At 40.7% G+C, this 24,210-nt stretch overlaps 1 protein-coding gene across 3 annotated transcripts in view; it reads left to right on the top strand.

Annotated features, from left to right (window-relative positions):
* tafa5a (TAFA chemokine like family member 5a) overlaps positions 1 to 24,210 on the top strand; it is a 201,642-nt gene that overhangs the window by 49,274 nt on the left and 128,158 nt on the right. Inside the window, exon 1 of one of the 3 annotated variants that reach the window (XM_018700554.2) lies at positions 20,859 to 21,686. The exons of 1 other annotated variant lie outside the window; for it this stretch is intronic. In XM_018700554.2, the coding sequence (XP_018556070.1) occupies positions 21,575 to 21,686 (112 nt within the window). In that variant the 5' untranslated portion in view covers positions 20,859 to 21,574. Of the gene's footprint in view, positions 1 to 20,858; positions 21,687 to 24,210 lie in introns of those variants that run through there. One more of the 3 variants, XR_001963616.2, reaches the window with a different exon arrangement.

The raw sequence follows: 24,210 nt of genomic DNA, 5'->3' as shown, positions 1-24,210 counted from the left end.
TTTCTTTGAATTCAGTAAGGGAAATGAGTGTTGGCTGTAATGGATTCATTAAGGAGTCTGCCAGCAGCTTGCACGCTGGCATGATTGCTAAAACTGTCCCTCTTTCAGTGAATTCTGGAGATTTGCTTTTCATTGGGAAGAGAGGTGAGAACGCTTAGTAAGTTCAAGAAGACAACCAGGCGCAGAGACAAACAAAGACACAAAAGGAATGCAAAGAGTAAGCTGCATGAATAGATTAAAGCGGAGGAGTAGATGAAAAACATGTCTGGGACAATTAAGGTACAAATGGCTGAAAAACTAAGCGCACATTTCTTGTAGGATCCCTTGTAACTTAAATGGTGCAATTCTTCCCCTGTAGTAACTCTTCCAGGGGACCTAGAACCTTTTGAAGAACTTTCTGATGGTTCAATAACTAGTTCAGCTACTTTTAGATTTAGTCTTAGTCCTCAGATTAAAGGTCTGTGTTAGTTTTGGTTACATTTAGTCAACCTCATCCTTTTCATTTTTAGTAAAATTCTAGTTTCCAAAAACTCTTCTTAGTTGACTAAATATTCACTCAGACCATCAGTGTGAGGTCTATGCATGTATCCAAGACAGTGTTTTATAGTTTTGATGCCGATGTATCTGAGAGTGGATGTGCTTTGCTGGGATTTTTTAAAATGGACAGCGACTGGGCTTGTTACATCCTGGTTACCAGTAGCACACCTGTGTTGATGATCTTAGTTTTAGGGGCTCCATTTGTTTTTCCCAACATAAGCAAGACCACATAGCTTTAATCAGACCATTACTGTGACTGGTGATTGCTCATTTATTGCTTAATTTAGTACTTAATTTGCCATGCTCTCCGCAGGTTTGTATGTATTCCTGTGCTGTTGACTAAGTGGTGATTTCATGCACTGGTAATGTCCTCCATATTTAAATAAACTGAGGCATGGATATTAGAGATTCCTATTTATTTATTTATTTTCAGTTGAGTGACATTTTTTCAGAATATAGTGGCAACTCTATTTTAATCTAGCCATACTGAGGGTATGATGTTCATGTTTTTAATTTAATTAATTTTAAGCTCTCATTTTTAAATTCCACTTTGGTCACCTCTTTTTTGCTAACAGTAGTGTATTGATTTATCCAGGTTTTTGCCTTTCTGTCTTTCCATGCTATACCAAGTCCTCCAAATTGAATAAGACAAAGTTCCTAAAATGAAACTGTTTTCTGACCTGACACCACTGTTGTTAATGTTTTGTTAGGCTCAGGAACAAAACCAACTGTTAGGGAACAATTGTGGTCATATTTAAAAGAAACTAGAGTTGACTGTAGGAAAAAGACTGAAACTGTTGTCTTTCATATAGAAAACACACAATGTACCAATTCCCTGAACTTTACCTTATACAGTAGTTTGATTTGGTGCACACTACCAGGCATCTTTGCAAAGGGCAGGCAGAGTGAACATAGTGACATTTAGGGAGCCTTGCAGTCATTCATTCATCCCCAGCTCTCTACCGCTCTCCCTCAGACTCCCTCTGTAAACCAATACTGATCCCAGGCAGCAGAGTGGCTGACTGAGTGCCTGTCTGGTAGACCTGCCGACTGTGCCCAGTGGTGGATTAATGTGGTTACTATTGAATCCCCGGGTTAGGGATCGATCTGCCCATTCGTGGCATGAATGCATAAGGAGGAGGGATCAGTTGTGTGCTGTTTTTTTGTGTGTTTGGGTTGGTGCTTGTGTCCTCATGTATGTGCATGTACTGTATGTGGTAGTACAGTGTGTTCCTCACATTTTTCATGACATTTAAACTGTGCATGTTTGCCCAGTTTTGATGTGTGTCTAGGGCATTGATTTCAATACTCCTCTTTTTCCAGTTTCCTTTTTGAAATGTGCAGGTGTTCCTCTTTGTTTTTTCATGTGTCTCCCTGTGTGTGTGTGTGTGTGTGTGTGTGTGTGTGTGTACAGATCCTAGTCTTCCTTTTTTGATTCCTGTTAATTGTATCTGTGGGCCATGCCTGATTCCACGATAGGTTTCTTCATTGCCTGATACAGCTCTATTAAATCTAGTTTAATTTAATTTTCCTTGGTGAGTTGACCACATGTCTCCAACACACTGGTCTCATTGAGCTCTAGATTGAATTGGATTGGGGCATATCGGCTTCTGAAGAGATCAGACTTACCTTTACTTCCATGGCAGCATGTGTGTGTGTTTGATTTAGTTGTGATAAGAGGATGTTATGTATGTTTGAGAGTGCTGTGATTGCACAAAAGTGATACTTTTGTTTGTTACTGCAACATTTTCCCCTTTTTATGACCAGCTGCAAAAACAGGATCAGAATAAGAAAAGACAAAACTCCCTATAAATACAAGAAAAACGATGAAAGATTGTGGGGGAAAAAGAGCTGAGTCACACTGAAAATAAAACAACAAAATTGTAACACCCAAGTAATCGCACTCTCTGACCCAACATTTTTGAAAATCCCTTTATTGTTGTATTTTCTTCTCTTCTAAAAGGCACTTGTGTGTTGTCAGCTGCTGCCATCTTAGAGTGACTTTATTAAGATTTCATGCTTTGTCTTATCAGGTGTTCTGGGAAAACAGGTCTCATTCAGTGGTCACATTTAAATTTCAGATTCTAGATTAAATCAGTCTGATTCAAATGGGCTTTAAAAGTTTTACAACCCACAAACAAAAACTGAATTGAGTCCCCTTGGTCTGTTGAAGCAGAATTAAGGATTACTAGTTATCGTGGCATGTCTTTTCATTTATTGTTCAAGAAAGGGTTCATTATTTCATTTGATTTTCTTTGTAGCTGAGCTGATCTCAAGACTGGCTTTATTTCATTTAAAACCTTTATTCAATAATCAGTGATATTGAGGGAAAAAAATCATTTGGGTTGGCATGAATAATTATGAGAGCACAAAATAATTATAATAAATACACATATAAGTTTATATGAAAAGGTTTATATTTATATTACATTCAAATTTAAATATGTATGATTTAACATTGGATTCTTGACATGCACCACGTGCTGTATAACTAATTGTGTACAAAGATCCAGTACACATGCCGACAGTGATCGCATGCAATAATTTTGGCAAAGACTCCCAGCCTCCCCCTCCTCTTCCTCCAACTCACCAGTTATCACCTCTGGTCTCTAAATCAGTACCATCCACTTGCTTCCCTCTAGCCTGCTGCCTCAGTGTCTCCATGGGTGGGTCTCTTTGACTAAGACCATGCAGCAGCATGCAGCCGCTGGTGATGGATTGTCCCATTACTCTTTGACTTCCCTGCTGTTTGCCTGTGGTCTACCAGTGTGTTAAGAGTGGATTGTGGAGTGTTTGTGTGTGTATGTCGGCACTTTTTAAAATTCTCATAGTCATGAGGTTCAAATGTTCTCAACTGGGCACAACAGTGAGTTTAGAATAGGACCCTAGATTTGGGGTTATGAAGCAGCAACCATTTATTTTTTTGGCCACTTTTGTGGATAGCAGAACAAGGTATAAAAAATAACTTATCATTTTACATAGCTGTTAATAACAACTTGTTTACATATCTCACAGCCATGGAGCAACATGAATTGTGTGTCTAGCTACTTTAAAAAAATATATATCTGAAAATCCAATTTTTCACTTGATTTTTGGCTCTAGCTTGGTCTCCACCAGAACTGCATGCATTGTCTAGCTCTTTACCTCCTAAAAGATATGCTCACAAACTTGTTGCTAACTTAGTATGTCTGTTGTTATGTGCTAAATACATAGCATGCAGTGGATATATGAAAGGTTTTGCTGAAAACATCTGCCCATTGCGGCTGGAAATGAGGCTGCTGAGAGCCAAAATCTGCAGGCTGAAAAATCCAAACAATGACCTGAGAGAGACTTAAAAGTTCCATGTAGAGCTAAGGAGAGCTGCAGTTCTTTGTGGGTCCATCATCACAAATGACCCCTTTAACATTACACACAGTCATTTGACTTGAATTTGATTAAATTCATTAACCACACCAGTGTGTGCAGTATCAGAATATTGCGAATATAATGATGCCAGTAAGTGATCATTAGCATAGGAGATGGTGTGTTATTTCATAGCTGGACATTTGCAAACATCAAGTAGTTTTCTGTTCCCTTGTTTCCTCTAGTTTGTGTTTGACAAAGGTTTCAGGCTACAGGTCTGTGTCTGAGGACTGCACACATCCCTTCTCTTTGATTTTTCACCATGCTCATAGGATGTTCTCCTACGCCCACCCGCCTGCACAGCCCCTTGTTCCAAGTCCTCCCACCAGCCTGTGTTCTGCAACAATTCCCACTGCATGTCAGAGACTTACTTTTAAGCGCTTATTGAAAAGCTCTTGTAGACACCCCTATAAATGCTGTTTGAGTCTGGATTCTTTTTCAGCTTTTGCCGTGACTGTGCATTACAACATACCTAACACCTATGGATTCTGTACAGCTGGGGGCTAGCCCTCACCACCTCTGTTTCAAGTAACACCATACAATCTGACAGGAATGGAACAACATGAAATAGCTCACAGACAAAAACTCATAATAACACAGTGATTTGTTAGCATTTACATGTCACTGGAGCACAAATAAAACCAGTCATCTTCTGGCAGCTCACTCTTAGTCATAGTGGCTGGTGGTGTCTTGGTCCACCAAAAACAGCCACATCCACAGCCACTGCCCCTGAGGCTTAGCTACTTATTTCTATTTTGTTGCCCCTTCTCAGCAATGGAATCAAATTTGGCTCATACAAATACCATTTGGCTCTGACAACATGTTATAAATGTGAGATAATCCATGATAACCTGATCTGGAGCCTCATTCAACCTTCACTCAATCCTCTCAGTTTCTTGGCTCCTGTCCATTCCGATATTTTCCTGCTTCCCTTTAATATCCTATCAGCTTGAATTTAGGAGAATCAAGCCTTCTTGATTAATTTCATCTAATCAACTAAGCCTAAAGCAACTACTCCTCTCACTTATCCACACAGGAACCAATCACTAATCACCATCTTTTTTATCAATCCAATTAGCTGCACCTGAAGCTAATCCAGCTCCTGGTGCTGATGTAAACATGAATTCCTACCACTGCCTTTTCTTGCTACCTGTACATTGCAGTTGTTTCTAAGTGCAGTTTGCACTATGTTCTGACATCTTGTGTGAAGATGGTTAGTGAATGTCCAGAGGCTCTGCCTTCAACCTCTGTGTAAGCCTGCTGATGGATCTTTCTTAATGCAATAAACCTGTGATCCTCAAGAAGACTTATCAAGGAAATTTAAATGTTTGCATTACCCACCCTTCTGCTGTTGGTGAAAATACTACTTGTTGACAGTGTTGTTCATAACATCCAGTCTGATTTGTAGGGGCAGTGCCTACAATCCCAAATTATGGGGTTACTCTCATAAACCTGGTTCTCTGAAAATGTTTGTGGAAAGCTCTGCAAAATATCAAATCTACATTTTATCATCAGGGATTTTTCTGCATGAACCGCATACCTGCTGGTAATTTTGACTGCCTGAAATGTTTTCTCTAAGCTATTAGCTGACTCAGCTGTGGTATGCTGCCCAGAGGCAGACAGAGAAAAAAAACAAATGTAAAAACTCAAATAAAATCCCAGTTGTTCTTATGCCCTCTATTTTGAACCAATTTGAACAGGAAACATACATCACTGGATGTTAGAGCAAAACTAAGCTAAGCTGTTTTTCAGCAGTAACATTAGTGTATGGATGGCGTGAATATTTGGTTCTGGCTGGCAAGTATTTGAGTGGTTTAATATTTGTGTGAACAAACACTAAAAATAGTTGCTAATATCTACTCAGTTCTAATGCACACTCAGGCCATTATCTGTGTCACTTATGGCATAAAGTTACAGTGATGTTACTGTTTTATTCTGTGCAAAAAGGAGTTAAATTAACCTTAAGCTAGTAGACTAAGTGTGGTTTATACTTTTGTGGCAGAAAGGGAAGTAATGGATCTCACATCTCACATCCCACTCAGTTTCCACTGACTCACAGACCTGGGGTCCCCGAATGCTAGCTAGACCCTGTCCTCTTAATAAGGACACACACAGCACTGAGTGTGTGGGACATGCCAATAACTCAGCAGTTATGAACTAGCTAGTTTCCACTTTATTGGAGAGATATAAATTTAAGTTCACAATTGGTCCACTCAGATGTTAAATATTGTGAGGGAAATGTGTCTTAAATCATTATATTGTCAAAGCTCGTACATCGTTACCACAAATATATCCAAAAAAACTTGACTTCTTGAAATGGAAACAATGTGCACAATAGCTGCAGTCTCATTACAGCTGATATTTTCTTTCACAAAGGGAGGGGAATTCAAATATCAGTTCAGAGAAAGGGACACGCGGGAAAAAAGAGCTTTTGCTACCCATGAGCTCTGCCCAGGAGAGTTATGGCATTAAAATATAGACTTTTTTTCTCCCCACTGTGGGTTCCTGGCTCAGGAAAGGCTTTACAGCGTAAGCTTCTCAAGTATTTGGACAGTGACACACTTTCTTATTATTTTGGATGTGAAATGACAGCGTCGCTGCTGACTGCCAGCTTTAATTTCAGGACATTTTTCTAACACATTGGTTGAAAAGCAGAGCTAGAATCCTTATTTTCATGTCGCCCCTTATTACACTGTGTTTAAAAGAATTTCAGCAGATTATGATTGCAATGAATTATCAGGTCTTTTTTACTCATCAGAAATTCTTCATGTGCAATTACTTCTGAGAGAAGAGACAGAATTGGAGAGGCAGCACTCACTGCTGGTTTGAGACAAGCAAGGTGACATGCAGAAAAAGACGGAGATGTGGAGACAAATTTAGAGAGGGAGCAGTGAAGGGCAGAAAAAGACAGATAGGCAAAAAGAGAAACACCTGACAGCTCTAGCCCTTCACTCCACTTTGCCAGCATGAAGCTTTACACCTCTGCAATATTTGCCCTCCAAACAGCTCCCCCCATGGGCTGTCAGCCTCAAGACTGTCCCTCTTCACACCCAGAAGCTATCCACAGTATGACAGCTATGCACAAAGCCAAACTAACACTGAGACAGACATACACAGCCACAAAAAAACAGTACACAGGTATGCTGTCAGGTGCACGCACACATCCCCTGATGGGTGCACACACATAAAAACCCACGCAAGACACGCTCATAAGGCCAAGTCGGGTGGAAGAAGAATGCTATCAGCTGTCCACCTACAGATTGAGAAAGGCTGGAGCCTCACTTGAGGACACACTCGCACACGCACACACACATACATGCACATGCACATGCAGGCTTGTCACTATAACCTGCTGAAGCTTGTATCTGATGGTGAAATGTGGATGACAGTCCTCACCTTAAGTTCCCTGCATCAGTATATAAACAAATAAGTGAGGTGAAGTAAGTTACAGTGCTGCATTACAGTTATCCAAGACAAAATTCTGCTTTTGGCAATCAGAATAGCATTGTGTCAACTACTAGAAAAAAGGTAATAAGAAAAAAAAGTCTTTCATCTGTCTGATAGATGTGAACAGAATGATTTTTATAAAAATGTTGTATAGCCAGCGGCAGTTTAGGCTACCCGCTCCATGATTGAAATAGTTGGTTCATTAAATGAATGACTACACCGCTGAATGAACAAATCACATTTTTACTGTACTTTTTGACTGAAAGTTGGCTCTGCCTGCCAGCTTGAAATTTTAATTTTGTTCCATACATAGAGTGCTATTTTCAGTCTTTAAAAAGATGCTCTCAGCCACAAACCCATACCCAAGTGGATGGACTATGAGGCAATGGGCCCCTGACCACAGACATGTTAAAAGCCCCACCACTACTCTTAGATCGAGCTACAACACCCAGACTGAGTGAGATGAAAATGACAAACACACTTTGTAGCTGTTTTCCATCTTCTTATGGTCATTTGTATCTCTTTGAGAGACATTTTGGCGCTGAAGCCCTCTGACCCCTTGTGCCCCTGTTCCAGTGCCAGATAGCCCCCTCCGTGCGTAAAGCAAATAAGCCGTTGCTGCTGACTGAGGTGCCTGCAACTGAATCAAACTGAAATGAATCTGAGATCACCTTTCTGGCAGCGTATGCTTTCCAGCTGACATCCAATGAAATGAATGAATGACCACAAATCTGTTTTTGTGACTGCATTTCAGTAAGCCCACTCTGGTGGCTTTGGTGAAACAGAAAATAAATAATGAACACCATGCCTAATTAATAACAATATGTTTCACAGTTTGGCCACATTGTGTGACGCAGGAAGTGTTATTCATGCAATTATTTCCTCTCATGCACAGGTTACGAATATGCATATTATCCCACTTGGATCAAATTTAAATCAGGATACTGATCTACAACAACAACAACAACAAACAAATGGCACAGAGAAAGTGTGACAAGCTCTTTTGTTGGCATGGCAGCAAGTTAAGCTATAACCCATAGTGGTCACCAAGGCCTTGACACAAAACCAATAACAGGGGAGGTGTATTCTTAGTATTTTTTTACTATGTGCAAAGCTGCATTATTGAGCAAAAATGACAGATACTATATGCACCAAAAAAGTACTTGTCACCGTTTACTAGTGTGCAGAGGCTTAACCAGTGTCGATAGCATAAAGATTAGGTTGGTGCTATCTTATGGATCTAGATCCATATTGCACTTGTTATGATTCTTTGATAATTTCATAAAAAATGATTTAGTAATGGCACTTTAACAAGAAAAAAAGTTTTCAGAAATATGTCTGAGGTTGTTCTGGCCTCTGTTATTACATCCTTAAATTTCCTGTTGTAACCAAACAAAAGATTAACATGTGCAAGGTAACAAAATCCACCTACCAGCACTTCTCAAGCTTACAAAATAATGAAGTGTTAAAAAGACCTGTTGTGGTTTTACAGGGGTTGTGTGCTTTGATGGTAGCTAAGATTTACATGAGAGATGATGACAGGGAGGCCATAAACAAAAATTAAATGCACAGCTTTAGGAGAACATACAGTACAGTTCAGCTCAGTGACTCACCACCCATTTAACCAATTTTGCAGGAAGCAAACAGCCTGTGCTGGCATTGCAGAGACAAACAGTAACATCAGACTGCTCCCACACTAAAATTAGCCCAATTAACAACCTACTTCTCTGTGTGGATCTCTGAAACATCGAGCTATTATGCAGAGCATATCCTCCCATCCACAGTCATAAGGTCCTTACAGTTATGACAGGATTGTGAATTTCGGAGGGACACAACATGAATGTCAATAATCCAGGCATGACAAAACTTAACAGCAGCTTCAACAAACTTCACAGCCCCTGTAAGATCATCTCTCATGCTGTGAAAACTCCTGATAGCGGTCATTAATCATTCCAGTAATTACGAGACAGAAAATAAACAGTGGGGGTGTGTGGCTCCTTTACTCTCTTTTTTCTCTGCCATTCACTTAATCTCTTGTCATCCCTTTGAATATCCCATGCACAAGTTTTGACTTTGTGTGTCCTTCTTGCTTTAACCATGGTCTCCAGACACGTTCCCGCTCTGTCACTCATTTATTCCATTGTCTCTGGTTGTCAGTGTAGTGTGTCTGTGGTTGAGAGAAAGGAGAAGGCATTGGCAGGTAATTTGAGAGAAAACAGCACCTCTGTTCTATAGACTGATATGCCAACAGCACTACTCACCAACTCAACCTTCTCTAATTACTTCCCAGCCAGATGCAGACACTTTTGTTGTTTATGTGTGTGTGTTTTTGTGAGTGTCGTTGCGGCATTGTTTGCAGTTGGGCATTTTTCATTGGAATGGGACTTTGTCTCTGGAGCTTGTTGGCCAGCTTTGAGTCTGGGCAATAAAAGTCATTTGGGGGTATTATGGACTGAGCAAGAAAGGTATTGTGAATGGAGGATAAGATTATGGAGCGATTCCCTTATGCTCTCCTCTGCCACTTCACATTACATAGTTAATACACACACAGACTCTGTAGCATTGCTCGTCCCCTGGATCAAACCAGATTTTTATTTAGTCAGCTGGGAGCCGACCAATTCATGCTGCACTCCACAGTATGGCCGAGCGGACTGCTTTGCCATGAATTTACATTTGTTTGGCTGTCAACCAATTTTCGTATGATATAAGAACAGGTTGGGACTTGGCAAGGTTATGTTGTATTGCACTGAAATGGGAAACCACAACTAAATGCTCCCACCTGCAAGCTTTGAAGTTGTCGCCACATGTACACACATAAACAAGAAATATCCACCAAACCATCAATTCCTCCTGCGTGCTTTCATCCCTTGAGTTTACTGTATATTGCTATTCTAGCCGACTGAGATTGTTGGATAGCGCAGACACATATCCCATATCCCTGGATCTCTTTTGGGGTTACTTTATATTTAGCCTTCTAGTGGCTGGTCTCGCATGGCTGCACGAGCCTCTTGCTCAACGCTGTGCCGAGAATCCATAAAGTCGTCCTGAGGATTCGGGCCTGTCAATTTGTGTTTTTTTTTCAGTGAGAATACTGATTCCTGCCCTTCATGCTTCCTCCTCTATTCCTCAGTCATAAGGTTGAGGAAAACAGAGATAAAAAGACATAGACAGAAAGTAGAATCTGCAAAAGAGCAAGCCAGGCCAAGGAGACTGGTGTCCACGAGTTATAAAGACTCCCAAAGAGACTTGAGTAGAATCTGGCTGAGAGGCATGGCCTGGGGTTTGACAGAAAATATGAAAGGGTGAAGTAGAGGCCAGGGGGGGTTAGGGGGAGGGAGTGGAGAATGAAGTGAGGATATTAAAATGCAGGAAGGGTAAGATGGAAGCAACAGAATGGAAACGGTCTGAAGGGAATGTATGGTGTGGAGGAAAGAGTTGAGATAGAGCAGAGAGTTGGAAAAGCAGTATGGAAAGGCTGCGAAGGAATGACTGAGCACAGTGGTCAGGGATGTTAAAAAGTTAACTCAGATTGGAGATGAAGGCAGGGGCAAAAGAGAGAGAAGGGAAAGGCTAGAGCAGGGCTATGACTGGAGGAAAGGCTTAAGCAGAGATTAGTCTGCTGCCTGCCTGTCTGGGATTGATCTAATACACAACAAGGTGGCTGTTCCTGATCGAATATGGGTGATTAGTTAGCAGATTGCCAAACAGCCCAAAGCATGATGGAAAAATGAAATAGAAAAGCACTTCCACTACTCCACATGTAAATCTTTAGCCTCGTATTTGTTTATGATCTAATTCTCAAAGTTCTTAACCCATTTAAAAATCAATCATGTTTTCAAAAAGGGATTTGTTTTCACTGAGACACAGACTTATTACAGCACAACAATACCCGTCAGTTAAGCTTCTGTAAGGAGGCACAGTTTCCCTTCTATAAATGGTCCTTTTACAGGCTTTAGACTGAGCCTGGCAGATTTAAACTAACGGGAAATTTACACACAATGGCTTTGATTAGAGCCTGGCTTCATGCTCCGCTCCTATTCCCAGACTTCTATTTCCAAGTATCTCATAACATTGCTTCCAAAAAGCTCATATGGGATCATTTCAGATTCCCAGAGAAATATATTCATTACCATGCAAATTAGTTTGGGAGTCGTTGACTTAAAGCATTCGCCATACTTCATTTCAGAGTCTGTAAATGCAATTAATGGGACCTTGTTCAGAAGAAAGAGAATTGCCTGCAGATAATTGTCATTGTTGGGATCCTATTAAAAAGTTTCTCCCCCCAGTAAAACATAGCATTGAGAGGAAACGGTAGCCATCGCGTCACTGCGACATAGGCCCCATAATGGGATAATAAAACCTCTTTCATCTGCCATGACTAGAGCGACACTCACAACAAAGCAACACAAAATGATTTCCGACATGATTTCTGAGAGCACCCCATTCAATTACCATTCTTGAACAATCTATGCAAATAGGCTACCTGCAGCGCCCAGCTGCGACGGATGCCGTGTGAAATTCTACTTAGCAGGGATTGGGGAGGAGAAGTATTGGGGTGGGGGGAGACAAATACAGAGATGGTGGAGAGAAGTTATTCAAAGAGAGGGATTCAAATAGAATGCAGTGTGCATAAGTGGAGATCACAGGAAAAAGCAGATGCTGTTACTTTTTTGAAACAGCGCTTGTTTTTGTGTTGTGAAGTATGTAACAATGACAAATGTTAAGGAGGAAGCAGCAAAGAGGGAAATGTTTAAATCTGGAGGAACTGGTCGGTCACTATGGTGATAATCTATGATCTAGTGTGATGGGGTCAGAGGCAGGTGACAGACAAACAGCCCAGAGCAAATACAGATAGAGTCATTGGGCGTATGTTGTATGTGCTGAAGCTGAGCAAATCTCTGAGCTGTGATGTTTTTGAACTACAGGTCAGGAGGTTGACTCTGTGGAATGAAACTGTTTACTTAGGGTTGGTGATGGAAAGCTTAAAGTTGCATTAATTTCTGTTAAATCTAATTGCTCGTACTGTAGTGACAAACACACAGACAATTACCACCAAACCCTTTTAGCTCATAACTGTTTCCAGCAGCAACATGCAGCCTTTATCACCTTATCGCCTCTGATAAAAGATACCTGCCTGAGGATTAAACAGCAGAGAGACTACTATGAGGCTACAGCCAGAAACCACTTAGCTTAGCATAAAGACTAGAAACAGAGAGAAACAACTACCCTAGCTCTGTCCAAAAGTAAAAAAGGTTGCCTACCCTTTGGGCTTTGTACAGATTAAACAAACATAATAAGATAAAAGATAAAGATTTGTCAGCTTCAGACGTGTTTTCAGGTGGATTTGTTTCCTGTGGAATAAGATAGCTGTTTCCACCTGTTTCCAGTATTTTTTTTGTTTAGCATTCATCAAAGCTGAAATATAATAATCAGTAGTATTTTTATTTTTGCAATGGAAGCAAGAAAATGTACTGTGCAAGGTGCAAGATGATGAAATGTCTATTATATTATAACTTTTCACATCGATGCACCCAGGCCCATTACAAAGTAAAATGCTGGTTTTGATAGCTTTGAATTGATTGTACAAAACCAGAATTATTGATCTGATATTGTAGATAACTTACCCTTCCTTCAATTACAGATGTGATGCTATGTGTTCCTCTTCTCTATTTAATTTTCCTCTAGCTTTCGGCAATTTGCCAGGCCAGGAGGCAACACAAGCAGATGCACCTGTTATCCATTTGTAAATGACAACAAAGACATGGGTGCGTGGAACAGGTGGGTCACTCTGTTCCCACCATGTTGTTTACCTGGGATCAACACTCACCCCTGCTGCTGGAAGGCATATTATCCCTTAGCTCTGCTCCCATTAGTCAAAAAGCTGTGCTGAAATGTTAATTCGTTGAGAGAGGAGAACACAGGCAGTGAAGGGCTTCACCAACCGCTGTGCTCTGGTCAGCTCAGCCTATGCCACAGTGAAATGGGGAAGCAATGAGGGGTCAAGCCATTTATATCATGCGTGTAATCACCGCTGACAGCATCATCATCTTTAATGTCAGAATTTGATTATTTTCCACATGTGGGAGAAGATACATGCACGCCATCACATGTGCACATGCATTTTTCACCTGTGCCTGTTCCCTGTGGGATTTCAGGTAATCAGAGATGTCAGTGGAAGGTCCTGGAATGGATCTTACTTTTGATTGTAGTCGCACGTCTCCATTAGAAGAGAGGATAATTGCACTGTATCATCACATCATCTCATAGCTGGATGTTCTGTCATTGCTGCTATGGCCAGCTGACAGAAAATGTTAACACCAAATTGAAGAGTGGAGAAATTATGCGTCAGTTTCACATCATAAATACAGTGACGCATTATCTGACAAAAATTAAAAAAACATTTTATTTTACACTGATTGAAGCAGAATATAGAGTACTGTATTGAAAAGTTAATTGATGACTTTGTCCTCATGAACCATCTGAATGCATCACAGTAATAAATTGCACAAATATATGACGCTGGGTTATTTTTCACACATACAGTATAAGTAGTATATCAACAGAGGAGAGTGATGTGAAATACTGGATTGTAATAGCAGTGTTCATCAATGATTTAATATGTTTTCTCATCTCATATGTCGACACAGAGATAGATTGGGCAATGAAAAGATCGTTTTTTTCTCAGATATAGACATGATATTGACGTGCACCGTGGCATGAGAGACATGAGAGAAATTAATGATCAGTTGGACATCAGAGGATGTCAACTTCTTCACTGCACTCTTAGTGGCACAATAAGTTTGGACATTTAATAGTAGATTGTTGACACATTCTTCTAAACCATATTGTTGTTGTCCAAGAAAAACCATGTATCTTCAATTTGGTGACTTTGAATTTTTCTGATTAGATAGGACAGTAGAGAGACACAGGAAACAGGGAGAGAAAGAGAGAGAGTAGGGGAATGACATTCAGCAAAAGTCCAACTGGATCAGGAGTCGACCCAGGGTCCAGCTGCTCAGGGCACTGAGGCCCGTGTGGTATGCTAACCATTCGGTGGGGGGGATCAGATTTTTATTCATTTGCAAAATTGTGCATTTGTGAACACTATAAATTAGCCAAAAATTATCATGCACATTAGGAAATGTTTTGATTTGTAGATCATGTAATGAATTGAAAGTAGAAGCAATGCTGGGTATTGAGTTCTTGTTTATAATTTAGTTGCTAATTCCCATGTACTAAACAAAGCTTCATCCAGTTGTCAGAAAAGCCAGTGACAGATTGTATTTATCTGTACTCCAAAGCTTTTATGTCACTCTGATATTGTTTTCATTGAAAGCCAAAATGATATTGCTGAAGGCCAGAATGAGAAATACTACTATCATGCTGACATGTTATCAGCACAGCAATTAACTGGCTGACTCTATGAAGCTGTTCAGCTCCAGTATTAAGTATGAGATCTCTTTCTTCCTGCTCTGTGTGGTGAACCACTGTCTCACAGATATTTTGGAGAGCTGAAAAGGCTTCTCGGTTTCCCCTGTTTCTCTTAATCCATGACAGTAAGAGAGAGCCCGCTGTGCCACCAAGAAGAAGACTTTGTATGCTTAAATCACTGAGTGGCAAGCCAAGTTCAAAGCCCTCCTCGGTGGCCCAATAAAGAGGAAGTAGCTTGTGTCTGGACGGATCAAAGGGAAGAAGCACAGGGAAAGGTCAGGTCTCAGATGCTCCCACACTGAGAAGCTCAGTGCAGCGCTGAGAGGAGAAGCTCCCCACCACGTTTTCTATTACTGACACAAAGGCTGCTGCTAGGCTTACGCTAGATGGTATGTTATTATACATGTTCATTATTGTACAAAAAGAAAGAAAAATGCAGCACTTACCAGCACTGTCTAGGCTCCTAATTGCCTCTTGATTCTTCAGATGATTCTTCATCATTTTAGGATTTTTACATCAAAATGTGCAAACCTTTAAAAACCTAAAGCCTAAAAACAAAATGGTGCCTCAGTAGAGGAAAGCCTCTTGTTAATTAAGACCTCATGGATTCCACCTTCTTTGAACATGTGACTTTGTAGATCCTGGAACCCCTGACCACTTAGCCACCCTGCTGCTCACAGTCATCTACCATTTTAATTAGGAGGTATACTGTGTGAGCAAATGCTAATGCTAACATTCTTGGAAACTCTGCAATAGTAGGATTTTAAGTGTGTGCCACTAAAGTTATCACTTACTGGGACACAGCCTCTTAGAGTCACAGTAACAGTGACTACGTGACATGCTGTGAACTTCTAAAGCCTCCCCACCAAGCAAAGTGCTATAGAGGCATTTCTCCATATCAAATAATTTAACACAAGAATACAGTGTCTTGGATATACTTGCTTTTACTACTAAGCATTCTTTTTAGGAAATAAGTATCGCGTCTTCACATTAAAGGTTGTTACCTATGGAGCTGGAGGGTCAATCAGTAAGTTTCCTGCATAATGTAACACTATACAGCTGTTAAAGCTCTTCCTGTGTTTCCCTGTTGCCTTATTAAGGTTTCACTGACTTGTAAAATCTTTGCAAAATCAATAAAACATGGTGTTGGCTACTACCAATAATCTGTTACAGAGCTGCAGCAGGAGACTTATCAATAGGAAAGGCCTGAAAATGGAGGTGAGAATTGAAGTATAGCATTAAGATATGGAGTTCCAAAGGGTTCAGTATGGAGTATATAATTAAGTCATTTTGAAATAAGTAACTATATCATGAAGATGTGAAATAATTTGAAAAGGATTCAAACTCATCCTCATCATAGTGAAATGTCACTTCATCAATCTAAATGAGTTTAGTTTATGTCATTTAATGGTAGAAATCTTCAAAGTGCCCTGTTTCAACAGTCTTTTTGTGTCATAATTTAGCTTTTCATAATACCACATTTATTTCATGGCATTTTTTTATTGAATCGATGAAAAATCCTCCAGCATCATTGCTGTTGCCACCTGCCAGGTGTCAAACAATTGAGCAGCAAAGAAGATTTTAGTGGAATCTGTTCCTGCCACGAAACCCGTCCTCGTGGGACGAGACGCTGCTGTGAAGAGGATTCAGAAACAGAAAGGTTTAGATCTTGATAGCGGGAGGATTTCATCGTAAAGAGAAGAAGTTGCTGTTGAAGAGATAATTCAGTGGATGGTGGGAAGAACAAGATCCAGCCAGCCCCACTGGAGCAGCTGGATGAGGCTCAGCTCAGCCAGCACTGACTTGAGAGGACTTTGAGACATGTTCACTACCACCTTCTCCAGTGCTCCTCCAAGGACTTGCAAATTAGGTTAAATGGAAAACCTGACACTCTTGTATTGGCCTTTAATCAAGAATTAATAAACTGGCATTAAATGGGTGTAGACTGTGTTTTTTTTTCTTTTTTTAAATTCAGGGTTTTTCCTGTTCACTTCTCCAAGTGAATACTGACTATTAATAATTCTAATGACACATAGATGATGACAGTGAACTTTCTTTGTGTCCTTGTTTCAGCAGTCTAAAGTCCTGCTATTGTCCCCTAGAGGTTAAAGACACAATATGAAAGTGTTGAACAGAACAATCAACATACTGATGACTTGGCTATTCTTAGAACCTTACCAGACTCACCAAATGTCCAAGTGTGGTGCTAGAGGAAAGGTCAGGAGGTCACCAAAATCACTAGGATTTATCCTCTGGGGAGCAGGAATATCCAGATTTTCTCCACTGTAAATTGTACCTGTCTGAAGACCACAGAAAATGCCCCGTGTACATACATGGTAAAAATCAAAATATGGATCTGCCAAATGAAGAAGAGCACTAGAAAAGCACCCTAGAGAGTAAAAGCCTGTACTGATATCCACCTAATGGGTATTGGTATCAGCAGATATTGGTACAGCCCACAACAGGGGGGAAACGACGAGCCTGGCTCCATCCAAAGATTAAAAAATAGGCCTCAGAGCACCTCTAATGCTCACTAATCAACACATTATAACTCACTTATTTAATTTGTACAAAAACCAAAGTGATAAAACATTACACTGCAAATGGTTATGGGCGGGTAAAGCTAGAACATTAAAAGAAACCATAAAGGAGAGGTCCTAAGCAAATAATTGAAGGTAATTCCATAAAAGCATCTGTCAGTTTTAAAAAGCTTTATTTGAGAAATAATTCAGAGGTAAAAAGCCTAAATTTAAAGGTATTGGAACAAAAAGCCGTAATGGCAAAGGCTTGATTGCTTCTTTTTTGTTTGTGTGTCACATTATACTTTGGTGCAGTCATTGATTATTGCTCACCATTATTGTTTCACCTGTTTCATTTTATTTTGCTTCATAACATAAAGATTATTTTATATATATATATCACGTCCAGAACTAAATTCTCCCTTTTCATAAATGTACTGTCTTGCAATCTTGCAATCTAGATCACTGGAGGAACAGCATAGCTAGGGAGTAACACCTTAAAGAAATCTTGCAGTTTTTATTGTGTTTGTTTATATTTTTTCATTTATGCTACACAGTATTTTCCAGTGTCCAGAGGTCACTGTCTGAGTGAGATAAGTAAGATTAATTATCTCTGAAAAATTTTGTTTCAGTTTTTTTTATTTATTTTTTTTATAAAATGTTATGATGTGATACTTAATTCAGACTTGAATATCACCTTTGGAAGCCATATCTCCTTAAAAGCAACATTCTGCATGAAGTCAACAAAAAAGAACAATAGAGCTGCCGTAGTTGCCTGTTCTGTCTGTGCTGCATTAGTTCCAGGTATCATTCACTGCTTCCTCTGCGGCTGAGTCTTTTACTCATCACAGCTGCAGAGACTTGCTGCTAAGATTGGGGATCATGCGTCTATCAGAGAAGTGTGTTTATCAGATTTTTCAAAGCCGTTGCACTTGGCAGCGGCTTGCAGATGTTTCATTTGAAACTCTCATCTACATTTTAAAACTCCATTTAAACTCCACAGATATTTGTCGAACCCATTTGAACTCCAACAGAGGCCAGACCCCGGCACTAAGCACCAGTGAACACAGAGAGTCAACAGAACCAGTGCCACAGTGTTGTTTCATGTTGAGAGAGAATACGATAATATTTTATTATGGTTCACAGCCAAAAAAAAAAAAAATAACAGTGAGAGTCAGCCAGTATCTTTTTGTACAACTCTGAAACCTTTGAAGAGAGGCTAACATCCTCCAAAATAGCAGTATCCGACTTAGTGTTTTTATGCCTTGTGTGCTTCATTCTGTTTGGAGTTTTAGAAATGTTATGTAAAAATAAAAGATGGGGATAACATATGTAGGCCACAGCTCATGCATTGTATCCACACCGAAGCAAATGGCTGTTTGAGAGTGTGTGACAGAAACAGAACGAGGGGGAAACAGTGCATATGTGCTTAACTGCTTAATTTGCATTGAAAGTATGCGTGTCTTACTTAATGTGCATGTGAGTAGGTTTGTGCTCTTGTCTATTTGTGTGTGTGTGCCAAGCACGCTTTCACCTTAATGTATAGTCAGTGCCACAGTCACTGACACAAACACCACGCAGCAGGCAACATGCCAGTACTTTCCAACCAGGGCTGTAATTGACTGTCTACATTGAGTCCATCGCTTTTAAGATCAGCCCTGCAACAGGGAAAGAGAAAGAGGGCATAAAGAGAGAGCTAGAGAGATGGTGAAGGGAAAGGGGCACAGATAATTTTGGAGAAAAATGTTCACTTTTCACACTGTCACTAACATTAGTTGCTGAATGGAGCAATTACATACAGATTTAGAGGTTTACAAGGACTGATGGGGACACACAGCAATTAACTATTTTATTACACCCAGCATGGTTTACAGTCTGGTTTTACAAGAGCTTTAGTCTAGTGCACATTACTACAACAAGGCTATGCAGGGATAACTTGGAGTCTAAAGGAACTTGTTGGAAATGATAGGCCAGCTGACAGACCATCTCTATTAGCTCCAAAATAGAAGTGCAGTATTTCTGGCTTGACTAATGAGTGAGGCATATTTGTTCCCTGACGACCACAGGATAGTGTGGGCACAGGGTTTAGGTTTAGTATGCATGGCAGGGTATGTTGAGGTGAAAGCACAGAGGCCCCCAGAGCCACGCTGCCAGCAGGACAGAGCCAGTTCCAGCTTGACGGGTGCAGCCAGAGTGTAGGGCGCTCAGTGGAGCTGTCCGTGGTGCTGATGTGGAGGAACTGGCGCCGTCCCTTGTACCGGCGGCTCCATCGTGTTGATTATGCGGGCTGCGCGTTAGCGCTTGGCGCTGTCCATGGTGCTAGCGCTCCCTTGTGTTGTCCACAAGGCTGGCACTGGCGCTGTCCGTGGTGCCGAAACTCTATTGTGTTGGCCAGGGGGAGTGAGCGTCAGTACATGGCGCTGTCCATGGCACTAACACTCCCTTACCACTGTTTACAAAGCTGTTACTGGCGCTGTCCATGGTGCTGAAGCTCCTGCGCTCTTCTGCGGGCTGATAGCCAGTGACGCTGTCCACAGACCAGCGCTCCATTGTGGAGGAAAAAACTCAAATATTTATTGAAGAACAATTAGCAGTGTAACAATGTAACAATGCTCAATTACAAGTAGAAATGCTGCATTTAGAATAAATTTTACACAAGTAAAAGTACAGCAGTTTTATGACCAGCAAGTAATCAATGCAAGGAAAAGTAAAAGTTCTACTAATGTGGAAACGTGTTATTTTATTAAATATTTTAATAGCTGTAGATCTATTGGAGCTAGTTCGGTTACAACATATATAAGATCACCATATACTATTTTGTAAAATCTTAATTTACAAAAGTAACAAAGGCTATCAGATAAAGGTGGTGACATTTCCCTCTGAAATACAATGTGGTAGAAATAATATGTAGAGTATATGTACTTCATTACATCACCACTGTCCTGCAGTGTAGTTTTAATATGACACGTTTCCCTGTGACATGAATTAGAGGAGCATGACCAGCATGACTGAGCTCAAGATAGCAGTAACATCCATTTAAAGTTGAAGTTAGTGCTCCTCGTGATGGTTTTAACTATTCAGTGACATATACAGGATATGCAAAAATGTATGTTCCTTAACATGCGTCTTTAAAACCGTTCACTGTGGTGCTATATTTGCTAAAAAGGGGAGACAAACATCCCCTGATCCAACAGTAATAATATTTGCATACATGTTTATACATTGCAAAAACCAGTGATTACATGAATCATGTGTATGTATGAATTATGTGTCTCTTACTGAAGGAAAATATTGTTGAGGTGTGTGTGTGGGGGGGGTCACTCAATATTTATTGACTCGAAATCAAACAAACATACAGCAATCCATAAAATCAATGAAAACATTGTAAGCCTTGATTCACGCTCATTTCATGATGTAAAATCATTTCTTTGGTGCAACAGAGTCAAGCTGTTGTGATATCACTGTAAACCGCGACCTCAAGTGGCTTATTGCTGACGTAATATCGATTATCTGAATGTTTCACTTTGGACAAAATCACTTGGAGTCGCACGGTGCGCACTTTCTCCCACAGTCTCTCTGTCTCCACATATCCATTCTCCATCCTCCGTTTCCTCCTGCAAGCACTGTGATCTTCGTGCCCAAATCGTGAGCTTTATGGACTTATTTTCACCCCCCTTTTACGACCAACCCTCCTTCATCCATCCAGGCGGATTTTATTAGGACCTCGTTTATTTTTCAACCCCGGTCTTTGGGCTATGCCGTCGGGGCTGCTGAGGCTGGAGAGAATGGTGGAAACCTACCACAGGTGAAAGGAGGTTTTACGGCGCTGCGGTATAGATGATTGAACACTTTGAGCATTAACTCAACGCAATCTTCAGGCACCGGCGCACCGCGCTTCCTTTCACTGAAATATAGGACGGAAATAGAGGTGAACACACTTTGGAACAACTAAAGGGACGTTTACCAACTTGTGTTTCTGAACGAATATTTAAAAAACACTGCTTTATTTCCCAGCTGGGATTCCTGAGGAAGATGTGACCTTTTCTTTTGCGCACCGGCAATCCGACTACCTAATGAGCAAATCACCGCTTTTCTATCAGTTGCTCGATCTTGACATGTCTTTTTGTGGGATTACACGCGGAGATATGAGCACAGTGAGAGGCCGAGCTGGATTGTGAGATTACCATCTTTTCCTTTTTATTTGTATCTCTTTAAAGAGGAAGTGCTCTGTATGTTCAATGGCTTCAGTGTCAAGGTTGGCAAGACGCAAAGATGCCAGTCGCTGGCCGAGAATGTCGTCAACTTTCTGGGCTGTGGTGCTTCTGACAGCGCTGCTTGTTCTCTACTGCGGTAAGTCCGGACGCTTTTTTCCCCCTTAACCACTCATATCGGCATTTGGAAGCGTTGGACTCTGGCTGGTGCGCAGTGGGGGACCATGTCATGTGGGACTGCTTGGTATTGGCAATCGCTCTTAGAGTATTGATCCCACTAGCTGTCGACGTGTCATTTTCTTCTTTATCTCAACAGTTATTGGGAAAAAAAAAAAAAAACACACACACACACACACACACTAAACCCCACGCACTCCCTTAATCTTTCTCTTCCTGCTCTCACTCATTCAAACACTCAGGCAGACATGAGCAGGCACTTCCTGCAGAGAGAGGGGGCTTAGATAGGAGGGAAATGTGTCTTTATTGTTTAGTGAAAACACTTTTCTTTGGATAGGAGGATGAACTTAAGTGTGCCAGAGGCGTAATTAAGTCTCTTGTGGCTCCCTTTAATTCTCTCCCTTTCTCTCTCTCTCTCTCTCAGGAACACACACACACATCTCCCTCCCCTGGGCTGTGTTACTGTCAAACTGACTTACCGAGGTCAGACAGTCATGCATCTGTCATATTGGCTCTGCACTAAACACTGGTTGCAGAGGATGGAGCAAAGAATGAATTCACATGAGACAGTATAAAAAACAGGCGTTTTATTTATGAATAATTCCTCTTTAGTTGGACACACACTACTCCAGGCGATAATTCAACTATTGCCTGAGGATAACCTTATTAGGCAAACATATGCAACCACACACACACACATGGTCAAACAATCTCTCGCTCTCCTTTTCTCTCTCTCTAAGGCTACCTCTCTGTCCGAGTGTGTCTTTTCATTTCTTGTTCCCTGGCACCTTCACACCTTCTCTCTCCCTCGCTTCCCTTCTCGGTCTCAAACAGCATCTGAGTCACTTATGAGGAGAAATCCAGCTGGCACACTGTGCTCCAGTCTGCTATGTGAGAAAAAAATGGAGGCAATGTGCAACAGCCATGATAAACCCATTAAAAAAACTGAATCATAGGCAGCTATATTTCATTAGCTTGGCCATAGATGCTGTGTAGCAATGACAGATTAATATCATTCATCTTGTCTTTGAGCTGGCCCAAGCCCTTTCTTTTCCTTCTTTATCCATTCACAATGGACAGAAGATTGAGTTTGCTTTGTAATCACAGAGGCCTCAGGTTAATCAATGGGGATGGTGAGGTGTGGGGTTGGTTTATAAGAGTGAAAGCCTCTGGATGGAGGGGGGGGGGTTCTTTTTCTTCTTTTATGGTGCCTACGGCCATGTTGATTGATCTCCAGCTTGGATGTTTGTTTCAGTCAGCAGTCTTTGAAACCCCCCATGAGGAGCTCGACCTCCTACCCAGGAACACCTCACCTCTTCTGGAACTTAATAATCCGAGCAGTAGTGGTTATTTCTCACTGCTCTCTCTTTCTCTTTTTTCTTTCTCTTTTAAATTTGTGTTTCTTCTTATCCATTTTCATTTTGTTTGACCTTCCTCATTTGCTCCATCTCTGCTTTGTCCCTTTTTCATGTTTATCATGTCCTGTCCTTTTCTCGTGTCCTTCACTGATCTGGTCAGCTGCGGTCAGCCTTTATCTCCATTTTAAGATCAGTTTTTCCCATATTTTCTTTTCTTCTCTCTTGTGGTAGCATTCGTCCTTTAATTCTCTTCCTCTCTTTTACATGTGTCTCACAGCATTTTTAGTATTTTCCCTGGTGAAAGTCTGAGCTGAGCCGGCCACTGCATCTTACTGTATGTTATTTTGACTGAGGGCTCAGCAGTTTTTTTTTCTACCCCTCTCATCTCTTTTTGTTTCTCTTCTCTTGTCCTCTCTATTAGACTTGCTCATGTTATTTTTTTTACAACAGTAGTAGTGCAGGAAATAGCCAAAAAAAATACACCAATTTTGTATATATTTATGATATAATGCTGAAAAATGAAGTTTAGTTTTAATATGTCCTTTAGCCATAGTGGAAATTGACATAGAAATTAAGATCAGAGGTCTCTACATCGTACGGCTGCAACTTATGATTACTTTCTATTGATTATTGATTGTCTGATTATTTCTACAGCTCAAAGTGACATTATCAGACATTTTCCAACTAACAGCCTAAAACCCAAAGATATTTAATTTACTTTAATGTAAGCGAGAAGATGTACCAAGAAGTAATAAATTCTCCCATTTTAGAAGCTGGAGCTTTTAAATGTTTGTAATTTTTGCTTAAAGGTGCTATATGTAGGTTTTTGCTATTGCTACTTTAGCCAACTTTAGCATTAACAGTTGTTTACTCAGCAGTCTCCCACTGAAGTTAGCTTGCTAATAAGCTAGCCCTGGCCCATTCCATCTCAGTACACCACTTTGCAATAGTAAGTCAGCTTAGAGTCCAGTCTTCCCTCAATCCAGCAAAAGAGGAGGAAGAAGAAGCACTGCTAAGAGGGCATATTCTGTCCTCTATCTAACTTCTTAAACTCTCTTGGCCAGCATCCATTATCACCACTACCTCCACCACCCAGTCCCAGGAAGAATATAAGCCCAGCCGCAAAGA

The sequence above is a fragment of the Lates calcarifer genome, linkage group LG18 (genome assembly GCF_001640805.2).
Source record: "Lates calcarifer isolate ASB-BC8 linkage group LG18, TLL_Latcal_v3, whole genome shotgun sequence".
Taxonomy (NCBI): Eukaryota; Metazoa; Chordata; class Actinopteri; family Centropomidae; genus Lates; species Lates calcarifer.
The sequence above is the reverse complement of the archived record's forward strand: the minus strand, read 5'-3'. Positions and strand labels throughout refer to the sequence as shown.